The 12,547-nt window shown below is 34.6% G+C and overlaps 1 protein-coding gene across 1 annotated transcript in view; it reads left to right on the top strand.

Annotated features, from left to right (window-relative positions):
- Positions 1-12,547, top strand: part of OSBPL11 (oxysterol binding protein like 11) — a 76,012-nt gene that overhangs the window by 27,568 nt on the left and 35,897 nt on the right. The window contains exons 3-5 of the mRNA XM_011363295.2: positions 4,598-4,773; positions 5,631-5,710; positions 7,486-7,662. Coding sequence (XP_011361597.1) covers positions 4,598-4,773; positions 5,631-5,710; positions 7,486-7,662 — 433 coding nt within the window. The remainder of the gene's footprint in view (positions 1-4,597; positions 4,774-5,630; positions 5,711-7,485; positions 7,663-12,547) is intronic.

A 12,547-nucleotide genomic window follows, 5' to 3' on the forward strand; every position in this document is an offset into this window, starting at 1 on the left:
TAGACAACATAACGATTTGCTATTTTATATACAGGCATACCTCATTTTATTGTGCTCTGCTTTATTGCACTTTTTATTGCAAATAATTCTGGTTGTTTTACAGATTGAAGATTTATGGCAGCTCTGTTCAGAGCAAATATATCAGTGCCATTTTTCCAACAGCATTGCTCACTTTTTGTCTCTGTCACATTTCTCAAAATTCTCATAATTCTTGCAGTATTCACACTTTGTCATTATCATATTTGGTATGATTATTAGTGATCAGTGATCTTTGATGGTTTTACTGTTGCAGTTGTTTTGGAGCACCACAAACAGCACCCATATAAGCTGGCGAAACTAATCTGTAAATGTTGTGTGTGTCCTGACTGCTCCACCAACTGGCCGTTCCCTCATTTCTTTCCCCCTCCTTGGGCCTCCCTATTCCATTCCTAATATTGAAATTATGCTAATTAATCTACAGCGGCCTCTAAATGTTCAATTGAAACGAAGAGTTGCATGTCTTTCACTTTAAATCAAAAGCTAGAAATGATTAAGTTTGGTGAGGAAGGTAGGTCAACAGCCAAGATAGGTTGAAAGCTATGCTTTGTGTGCCAGAGTTACCAAGTTGTGAATGCAAGGAAAAATTCTCGAAGGAAATTAAAAGTGCTCCTCTAAACACATGAATGATGAGAAAGCAAAACAGCCTTATTGCTGATATGGAGAAAGTTTTAGTGGTCTGGGTAGAAGAGCAAGCCAGCCACAACATTCTCTTAAGCCAAAGCCTAATCCAGAACAAGGTCCTAACTCTCTCCAATTCTATGAAGGCTGAGAGAGGTGAAGAAGCTGCAGAAGAAAAGTCTGAAGCTAGCAGAAGTTGGTTCATGAGGCTTAAAGAAAAAAGCTGTCTTCGTAACATCAAAATGAAAGGTGAAACAGCAAGTGCTAATGTAAAAGCTGCAGCAAGTTTTCCAGAAGATCTTGCTAAGATAATTAATGAAGGTGGCTACACTAAACAATTTTCAGTATAGACCAAACATCCTTCTATTGGAAGAAGATGCCATCTAGGACTTTCATAGCTAGAGAGGAGAAGTCAGTGCATGGCTTCAAACCTTCAAAGGACAGGCTGACTCTCTTGTTAGATACTAATAAAGCTGGTGACTTAAGTTGAAGCCAGTGCTCATTCACCATTCTGCAAATCCTAGGGCCCTTAAGAATCATGCTAAATCTACTCTGCCTGTGCCGAGATGACAGCACATCTGTTAACAACATGGTTTACCGAATATTTTAAGCCCACTCTTGAGACCTACTGCTCAGAAAAAAGATTCCTTTCAAAGTATTACTGCTCATTGACAAGGTACTTGGTCACTCAATAGCTCTAATGGAGATGTACAAGATAAATGTTTTCTTCACGCCTGCTAATACAACATCCATTCCGCAGTATGTAGATCAAGGAATAATTTCAACTTTCAATTCTTATTTCAGAAATACATTTTGCAAAGTTATAACTGCCGTAGATAGTGATCCCTTTGATGAGTCTGGGCAAAGTCAGTTGAATACCTTCTAGAAAGGATTCATCATTCTAGATACCATTAAGAATAATTGTGATTTGTGGGAAGAGATCAAAATGTCAACATTAATGAAAATTTGAAGAAGTTGATTACAACTCTCATGGATGACTTTGAGGGGTTCTAGTGGAAGAAGTAACTGCATGTGTGGTAGAAATAGCAAGAGAACTAGAATTAGAAGTGGAGCCTGAATATGTGGCTAAATTGCTCTACTCTTATGATAAAACTTCAACAGATGAGGAGTTGCTTCTTATGGACGAGCAAAGAAAGTGGTTTCTTGATTTGGAATCTACCCCTGGCCAAAGATGCTATGAAAATTATTAGAATGACAACAAAAGATTTAGAATATAACATAAACTTTGTTGATAAAGTAATGGCAAAGTTTGAGAGGATTGACTCCAATTTTGAAAGAAGTTCTACTGTGAGTAAAATGCTATCGCATCCTATAGAGAAATTGTGAAAGGAGGAGTCGACTCTTCATTGTCTTATTTTTAAAAATTGCCAAAAAAAAATATGTATATATATATAGAAATTGCACAGCTATCCTAGCCTTCAGCAACCATCACCCTTATCAGCCAGCAACCATTAACATCGAGGCAAAACTCTCCACCAGCAAAAAGAATATGACTCGCTGAGGCCTAAATGATGGTTAGTATTTTTTAGCAATAAAGTATTTTTTAATCAAGGTATGTACATTGTTTTTTTAGACATAATGCTATAGCACACTTCATAGACTACGGTATAGTGTAAACATAACTTTTATATGCACTGGGAAACCAAAAAAATTCATGTGACTTGCTTTATTGCGATATTTGTTTTATTGTGGTGGTCTGGAACTGAACTTGCAATATCTCTTGAGTTATGCTTGGTTTGGGAAATGATCACCACAGTAAGTCTAGTTAATGTCCATCACCATACATAGTTACAAAAATTTTTTTCTTTTGATGAGAACTTTTAAGATCTACTGTCTTGGCAACTTTCAAATATGCAATTCAGTATTAACTGTAGTTACCAACCTGTACAGTTATTGGCTCATTGCTATCATTGTACCAGTCCCTCCTCAGTATTGCTTTCTGTTTATCTAGGTGAGTGCTTCTCATGTTGTAAATTTGTGGTAATGCTTTTGGGATAATAAATATGCGTTCACAGCAAACTTGAGATTTCCAAACATATTGTACTCTAAATTTTCTTTGAATTGACTTTTTAAGAGAAGAGAGCAGTCATTTTTCTCTGCCTATTTGAAATAAATTGTACTTAATTTCCTAAAACAGTGAGAGGAAATTTCTTTCCTTCCTTTCTTTTTTTTTTGTTAGCTTTATTAAGATAAAATGCACATACCATCCCATCCAATATGCCCACTTAAATTGTGCAACTCAATGGTTTTTTAGTATATTGAAGAGTTTGCTTTCATGTCTTTGTCCATTCTGACTGCTATAACAAAATACCACAGACTGGGTAGCTTATAAACAACAAATTTATTTCTCACAGTTCTAGAGGTTGGAAGTCCAAGATCAGGGTGCCAGCATAGTCTGGTAAGGGCTCTCTTCCTATAGTAGACGTCTTGTATTTTCACATGGCAGAAAAGGGGCCAGGGATCTCTCTTGGGAGAGTTCTGCCCTCATGACCTCATCACTCCCCAAAGCCCTATCTCTTAATACCATTAACTGAAGGATTAACTTCATCATATCTTTTTGGAGGACACACTCAGACCATAGCAGATTTATATGTGCATTTTACTAAGGAGAGGTCATATATTCTAGGAATTTAAGCATCAGTGACCATCTTGCGTTAATTCAAATAATCCCTTCAAATCTTTGGGAAAATAAAGATAACCCTATTAAAAATGAGCAAAACTTGGTGGGCAGTTCACTGTAAGTAGAACAACAGGTGGTCAGTAAAACACATGAAAACATGTTTAACTCCTGTAGTAATTAATGATATGGAAATTTTAAAACTCAAGAATATTAAAACTAATTTATATTTTTAAATAAAAATACGTGAACATAATTTAAAAAAAACCAGAAGCATGCTAAAAGATGAACAAGAGAAACAATAGTCCTTTGCTTTTCCATCTCCCTTTTCAGGCACTTTTAACTACTTTGCTTCCTTCTCTTTGTTTTTTTTTTCTTTCCCTGAATAAAAGTCTGATTCCAGTCTCTCCCTGGTTGATATGGTTGATATGGTTGCCACATTACTTGAGATAGTTAATATCTTCTAGGACCTCGAACTGGATCAAATTGTCTAGTGTTATAGAACACACTACATGTAGAATGCCAAAATGCTTCAAACCCAAACATTAATTTTTAGAAATTGAAACTTTTAATATTTTTTAAAGAAAAGAGCTATTGCACTACTTAAATCAGAATCTGAATTAATATATTTCCTAAAATAGTTAATCTAGAACGAAATCAGAATATCAGATTTTTTTCCAAAGTGCATCAGTATTTCATCATTTAGTTTCACGTTTCTTAAGTTTCTTCATCTCCAGTTGCAGCTTTTTCATTTTTAAACAGGATAAGCGATCTTTAGTTGTGACCTATTTAATGATATACTCACAAAATCTTTCTACCCTGACATTATTCTCATTATTATTTCACTGATTAAATCTTAAATTAGATTCATTTCTTACGTGGCATTTAGTTAACCTCAGAGCTCCTGTTTTGATTTGTTTGCAGTGAATTTTAAATAAAAATTCTCACTATATATGTCCTTGGGAAATTTACCTTCCCTGTAATGAATTCTGGAGAGAAATATTGCTCTGAAAGGATACTATATCTTTGTTTCCTTTTTGTATTATCTGGCATGCCTCTTTCCTATTAAATGTCTCTCCTTCAGCTGGGGGTTTAATATCTTTTATTAAACTTATTCAATTTTTTATTAAACTTTACTGCTAGGAAATTCATTCTGGTGTTCCCAAGTACTTCTTGAAATACTTTTGAATTTTAATTTTTTAATGGCACAAACTCCAGAGTGTTTAAGTGATTGAACTTTGGTTGCTCTCGTTTGACTACAGGAAATGTTGAAAAATTGTTACCTTTTTAAAATTATTACAGGTTTTTTGTTTTAAACAATGAAGCTGGATTATTGGAATACTTTGTGAATGAACAATCTAGAAATCAAAAACCTAGAGGCACTTTGCAGCTTGCAGGAGCCGTAATATCACCCAGTGATGAAGACTCTCACACCTTCACTGTAAATGCTGCCAGTGGGGAACAGTATAAACTCAGAGGTATGATTGTGATATGAGAATTAATAGTGTGATGTCCTTTTTCCCTTGAGAAATCAGTGTACGTCCCTGCTTTCATTTGGGTTTTGGAAATTGAAACTACTGTCATTTGATGATGTAGACACAATATTCTAAATCTTGGAATTCCTTTAAGAATTTATGAAATCTGTTTTAATGAATAACTTTTTTTCTAGTGGGACAGTGAACAAGTCTAAGACTGATCCCTCCAAAATATTTGTGGAGATAAAACCCCGATTACTGAGAAATCTAAAAACATTGGCTTCTTTAAGTGATATTTTTTATGTCTGTCATGGATTTGTAGTTTACCCTTTTTCTTGATTTGATTTGCATATCCTCTGTGGTTTTCAAGAGCTAATATACATAATTGGAATTTATTAAAATGTTCATTAAAATAAAATATAACTTTTGTTTAGGTAAATTTAATTTGTGTAGACGTTTGTGTTTTTTTAATCTAATTAATACATATAATGTATAATGGTAATTTTAGCTGAGCATGCTGCTTAAGATCTGAAAGTATTAAGTACATGTTAAATGCTTAATAAAGGTTATTTTTTTACAAACATATTTTTATGAGAAACTTAAGACATGTCAAGTCTCATATCCCCATCTAGCTACACGTAATTAATTTGTCCTCCTTCTGAATTATCCACATCCAGCTACTGTGTTACCTAAAAAGGTTGATGTTTGGGCCTCTTTCCTACTTGTCTGCAGTCAGGGATATTTGCTCTAGGGAGAGTAAGACCAATCCCTGGTTTTCAATGATTTACTTTTCATGCCATAGACAATTGTATTCCAAAAATAAATATAAATGTGAATAACTTTTAGATTCTTTTTATCAGCCACTGATACTAAAGAGCGACAGCATTGGGTTAGCCGACTTCAGATATGTACACAACATCACACTGAAGCTATTGGAAAGGTATGTGGATTCATAAACTATATTAATGCACAAAAATGAAACAATTAAAATTTTTTTATGTTTTTAAATTGAGATACTATTTACATACCATAAAATTAACCCTTTTAAGTATAAAATTCTGAGATTTTTTAGTATATTCGCAGGATTGTGCAACCATTGCAACCATCTAATTCCAGAATATTTGCATCACTCTGCAAAAAAACCCATATCCATAAGCAGTCACTCCCTATTCTCCCCCTTCCAAGCCCCTGGCAAACACTAATATATTTTTTGTTTCTATGGATTTGTCTATTCTGGGCATTTCATATAAATGAAATCATGCAGTATGTGATTTTTTGTGTGTCTGATTTCTTGCACTTAGCGTAATGTTTTCAAGGTTCACCCATGTTGTTACATACATTTTATTCATTTTTATAGGTGAACAATATTCTATTGTATGGGTATGCCACATTTTGTTTATCTGTTCATCAGTTGATAGACATTTGGGTATCCATTTTGTGGCTATTCCGAATAATACTGCAGTGAATATTTGTGTTTAAGTTTCCATGTGAACACGTGGTTTCAGTTCTCTAGGGCAGGGGTTCTCAACCCCCAGGCCATGGACCGGTACAACCCCCAGGCCATGGACCGGTACCGTGGCTTTTTAGGAACCAGGCCGCAAAGCTGGAGGTGAGCGTTGGGCAAGTGAACAAAGCTTCATTTGTATTTGCAACTGTTCCCCATCTGTATCACTGCCTCAGCTCCACCTCAGATCTTCAGGCATGAGATTCTCCATAAGAGCACCAGTTTCTGGTGCCAAAAAGCCTCCAGGGTATATATTTAGGAGTGGAATTTCTGAGTCATATGGTAGTTCCCTGTTTAATTTTTTGAGGAACTGCTAAAAGTTTTCCAAAGCAGCTGAACCATTTTACATTCCCACCAGCAAGGCATAAAGGCTTCAGTTTTTCCACATCCTCAACAGTGCTTGTTATTGTCCCCTCCCCACTTTTTTTTTATGTTATAGCCATCCTAGTGGGGGTGAAATGGAATGTCACTGTGGTTTTGATTTTATTTCCCTAATGACTAATAATGTCGAGCATCTTTTCACGTGCTTAATGGTCGTTTGTATCTCTTCTTTGGAGTTTTATTTTTTAAGGTGAAAAGGACGGTCTCAATATTTGAAATCTAAGGTTAGAGACATCTAAAAACTAATACCTGGACAGCATAGTTAAAGGATTCCATGCTTAGGTGATAGTTTGACTTAAAATTTTTTTTTTCTTAGTGTTTTTCCCAATAAGTAAGTTTTTAAAAGTGGTTTGTGATTTAGGCCTCTTGCATAGTCTTCAGGAAACCCAACACAAAAGCTTTACCCGTACTGCAAGATTATAATCATTGGCAAAGATCAGAAAGCACTAGTTCATTTTGGAGTTACTTGCATGTTCCATTTAGAAAATTTATCATATTGAATATTTCTGAGTACAGTTTTTGCTTCAGTCATGGTGTTCAAATATCTGAAATTAGAAATTTCTTATCCTAAGATTTATAAAATGTGAAAAAATATTCTTGGCAGCACACCTGGAATTAAGTTTCTAAATAAATCACCAGTTTACTATGAGATGTCTGAAATGCGTAAACTTTGTGTCTTAAATTTTATCATTTTCAGAAACATTCTTGTAGTCACTTCCGAGGTTAATTTAATTTTTAAAACTGTTCATATGTAAGCTTCAAGTGTATGATAGGTTGAGAGTTAGCCTAAGTTATTTTAAAAAGAATGATTTTCTTTGTTTGTCTAATAGAATAATCCTCCTCTGAAATCACGGAGCTTCTCACTTGCATCTAGTGGTAATTCTCCTATTTCCCAGAGGAGACCAAGTCAAAATGCCATTTCTTTTTTTAATGTTGGACATTCCAAACTACAATCAGTGAACAAAAGAGCTCATTTACCTCCAGACCATCTTGTGGAAGTCAGAGAAGTAAGTATGAATTAAAGTCAAGTTAAAATGCACAAAATAATCTTACCTGCTTGGTTTTGTCACAAAAAAATTTTAAATTCTGTTTGCACTTTCGGGGCCCCTCAATGTTTTCCATCTAATGTGGTGATATAATTTTTTTTATTGGGCTAACATTGGTTAATACAATTATATAATTTTCAGGCATACATTATAATTTGACATCTATATATTTTATTGTGTAATTACCACCCAAAGTCCAGTTTCCTTCAGCTACCATATATTTGATTCCCTTTACCCATTTCACCCTCCCCTTACCCGACTATATTTGATCCCCTTTACCCGGTCTACCTCTGCTCTCCTGCCCCACCCCCTACCATCTGGTAACCACTAGTCCCTTGTCAATGTCCATGAGTCTGTTTGTTTGTCCTGTTCATTAGTTGCTTTTAGGTTTATGTCCCACATATAAGTGATATTAAGTGGTAAAAATTCCCTGATTATATATATGTAGTCCTAAGTTTCCTCAAGTCTGTCAACTACGTAATAGGTACACTCTCAGTTTTTACAAATCTGTATCTTTTATTTCTCAAATAAAACACAGGCTCCTTTGATATAAAATTTATGATTAAAGGGTTATTAAGCTTAGTAGAAAGACTATATGGCCAAGCAATTGACACTTCTTTAAAAAACTATGTATAAATTGCAATATACACAAAAATAAAATAGTTAAATTTTTGATGTTGCCTTATCTTACCATTTTCCTCTTTCTCTTTCATATTGAGAACCAAACAATCCCATTTAAGAAAGGATGAAGTTGTTAGGTTCCAAATATTCTAGGTTTTTGTTTGCTGTGTTAAATTTGATTGAGCTTCTAGAAAATTCTATAATGGCCTCACACAGATATGTGGTTGGAAATTAGAGGAATATTTTAGTAGCCTTTTAAGATTATTGTGGCTATTTTTCTTTGGTTCTGCATGATAACTTGACAGTGGTAGTTTCTTAAATGTTAGATATAGTATGGAATCTAATATAAATCAGTGAACTTATGTTCTGTTACATGAAAATTCATTGGTCTGTCTTGTACTTTGAATGGATCCTAACCTATGCATCATTTTCTAACACTGTGCATCAGTAATTTGGAAAACCTTAGTTCACAGAGTTATGAGGTCTTGCAAATGTTGATTTATTTTATTATATAATATCAAATTTCACTTTCATTAATATCCCCACTGATCTCATCAGAAAAGGCATTTAGTATTGGGAAGCTGTCAAACTTATAGTGACAGATATAGGTTTTCCAAATTTTTAAAGCTCAGATTTCATAATTGGTTAAAAAATACTGTCAGTTTTTCTTGAAGTGACAGGCTCATTTTGTTTAACTTTGAGAAACTGTCTCCCACAAACTCCTAAGTCTGAATATCTATAGTTTCTAGTAGTCGTTGTGTAAAGGAAAAACAGTCCTGTTGTTTCTCCTCTACTACAACACTCTACACTTCTGTACTCTGGTTACCAAATGTATGTAGGTTTTCCCCACACCGAGCAATTCTCTAATTCTCTGGGTATCCTACAATTTAATTCAATTCTGACACTATCTACCTGATAGTGTCTGATCCCACAAGACTGCCCCCACTTCAGATACCAGTTACAAGTCCAGGTTGTCACCTTTGCCTCTGATTAACCAGCAATAAATCTGAGGTTTCTACTACTCCTTCAGGTACAATCATTTGCTAGTACAACTCATAGAAATCAAGAAAACAGTTTACTGACGATGTTACCAGTGTATTATAAAAGAATGTAACTCAGGACAGCCAGCTGGAAGAGTTGCTTAGGGCAATATATGGGTAAGGGGCATGGAGCTTTCATGCCCTCTCCGGTCATACACCTTCCCAGTACCTCTGAGTATTCATCAACAAGAAGCTCTCTGAATCTCTTCCTTTAGGATTTTATGGAGACTTCATTACGTAGCCATGATTGAGTAAATCACTGGCCATTCGTGAGTAATTCAACCTCCAGCTCCTCTCTTAGACATGGGTGGGGCCTGAAACATCTCACTCTCTAATCAGGAGGTTGTAACGCAAGGATATAACTCAGAGTGAGTTTGAAAGGACCATTTCAATCAAAGTCCATGGGTAAGTCCAGCTATAGATTAAGTAACAGTTGGCAAAAGCATCTGACTATTGAGAATAGTCATATTGTGTTTGAACCTGAATTTATTACTAAAGCTTTATCTAATTAAAATGACCTATTTTAGTATTTGTTGTTTATTTTTAGTACAGTTTATGAAATCACTCCATTATTCAGTGCATGCTTTGTGCTGGTGCTATTCTGTGCCCTAGGAATCACTAAAATGACCAGGCTTGTAAGGGGGACAGACAAAATACAAGTGATAAAATACAAGTGATGATTCTCATCTGGTTTTCAGACAAACTATAGATGCTTCCTAAGTGACGTACTACAATCACCATAATTATCATAACTAGCTACAAAACACAGATTAAGAAGTTTTCAACTTTCCTAAAGTTTTCTCTTTCTTGAGGAATTGGTTTTATGGTGTTAGGAAGAGTTACTAAAATAGCTTCACAAATCAGTTTCTATTTCTTTGTAAATATATGATCAACTCATTTGTTTTCTTTGGAAAGAGCCATTACCAAAATTTAACATTTATGCTATAATTATATTTTAAAGTTAATTTTTTTCTAGCCAGAAATATCACTTTCTTAAGCCTCTTCACATCAGCACCAGCAGGTAGTTTTTCGAGGCCATCAGCATAAAGAGGCACTTTTTTTCCCTCTTAAATGTTAAGTCGCAGTAGCTCATTATTTATGTTGTGATATCCTACTTATGATTTTTTCTTTATAAACTTTTGTTGGCTTATAAGATAGAGAGTACATAAATTATAAGTGTACCTCATCTTGATGTCAATTTCCATGTAATTCCTGGATCAGAAATTAAATATATCCAGCACCTTAGAAGACCCTATCATGTCTCTTCATCACTATACCCTTCCCCACTATCTTGACATCTATCACCATAGAATTATTTTGACTATTTTTGAAATTTCTACTGGAATCATAGTATGTATTCCTTTGGTTATGGCTGCTTTTCAATGAACATTATTCGTTTGAGATTTACTTATGATGTTGAGTGTAGCAGTTTGTTTTCTTTGTTGTATAGTATTTATTGTGTGAATGTACCTTGATTTTATTTATCCATTCTAATGTTGATGGACATTTGAGTTGATGAACATGTGTATTCACATATCTTTTGTTACATATCTAAAAGTATATTTGTTCGATCTTGGATTATGTTTATTTAGCTCTGTAAAGTTAACTCTAGTAGATATTGTCAAACTGTTTTCCAAAGTGATTGTACTTATTCATAAAATTGGATTATTGGAGGTTAGTCTCAAAATTTATATACAAAAACATTTGCACACACACGAAGTATACATATTTCTGTATGTGTAAATGTGTGTATATAGTGTATACTTTCATACTGACACTTTTCATTTAAAAACTTTTTCTCTGGTAGGGGTGAATGTTTGATCCAATACTATGACAAATGTTTTCAGGGGCTATTTCATGTATGACACACTTGATTTGCTTGGTAGGATCATTTTACATCTCTTTCACTAGCCCTATGATGAACTGTGTTAAAAATTATCTGGAGCAGAGCCTCTGAAGGCCAAAAGAATCTCTCCACTGTAGAGTTTCCGTGTGAATTAAAATAGTGTCCAGAAGATGGGCAATCTGAGAACCTTCTCATAATTTGAAGTAATTCAGTTTTCATCTTTAAAAATTGGGTTGCTTATCATTGTTATTCCGTTGGCTCTGTTAGGAAAAGTTGATGGGCTCTGTCAACAAAAAGAACCTGAATTTGTGAAAATACTAGAAATAATTTTATTTGGGCCTATCTGAGGACTATAGCCTGAGAGCAGATCTTTAAGAAACCTTGAAACAGTGTTCTAACTTCTGGAAAAATAGGAGATGTAAATGAAAAGTACATCTGGTGCATCAGAAGTTTCAATTAGGGTGTGTACAGTTCATTGATTTAACAGCTTTACACCAAAGGGAAGGAATGTATAAGGAAGATAAGGTTGGGTCATCATGCCTCCTGGTTAGGGAGCCTGGTGATAGAGTCTGGAAATAATTAAACTGCTTTGAAACTCCTTGAGGTGAATTTTTAGCAGGATATTGAAAGAACAGGCACTGTTTTCTGAACTCATTGATCTTTAGTGTTAAAACTATATAGGTTGAATATATATATATATGTGACTATCTCCCATAGTTTGCCTAAGGAGGAATTTAGATAGGCCCATTATTCTCTCCTGGTTTTGATTTAGTCAAAGGAGCTTACTCACCCTTTCCTTTCCTCAGCTCCTAAGGAAAGCAGAGTGTATTAAACTCTTTTAACCTGAAAAGCTTGTATGTAGTACTTGCTCCAGAATCAGGCTAATGGGACCAGAAAGATTAGGAAAGTGGAAATAAGTAAACCGTTGGGTTCTTAATGTAGGTTCAAACTGAGCCTGACCAGAGGTGCTGAGAAGAAAGTAGTTGAGAGCCCACACTGGGAATTAATTTTACTTTAGAATGAAATATTTAATAGTACTCTTAAAGATAATCTGGAATGTTCTTTTGACAATGTATAAATTTATGCTGTTAATAAAAGGTTTATCAAGGTTTCTGAGCTTTGTTGCTTCCAAAAAAGAGTGCAGCCACTAAAGTTCACCATCTTTTACTCGGTTGTTAAGCACTGTTAAGTACTCATTAATTGAGACTAGCCAAACAAACTTAACACAGATTTCTGAGCCTAATATATCCTCCTAAAAGTGGCTCAAAAGCTGAGGTTGGTGGTTAAAATGGCAACTGTATATATATACAAAAATCATGAATGGTTACACACAGAATTG

Source organism: Pteropus vampyrus, unplaced genomic scaffold (assembly GCF_000151845.1).
Source record: "Pteropus vampyrus isolate Shadow unplaced genomic scaffold, Pvam_2.0 Scaffold84, whole genome shotgun sequence".
NCBI lineage: Eukaryota > Metazoa > Chordata > Mammalia > Chiroptera > Pteropodidae > Pteropus > Pteropus vampyrus.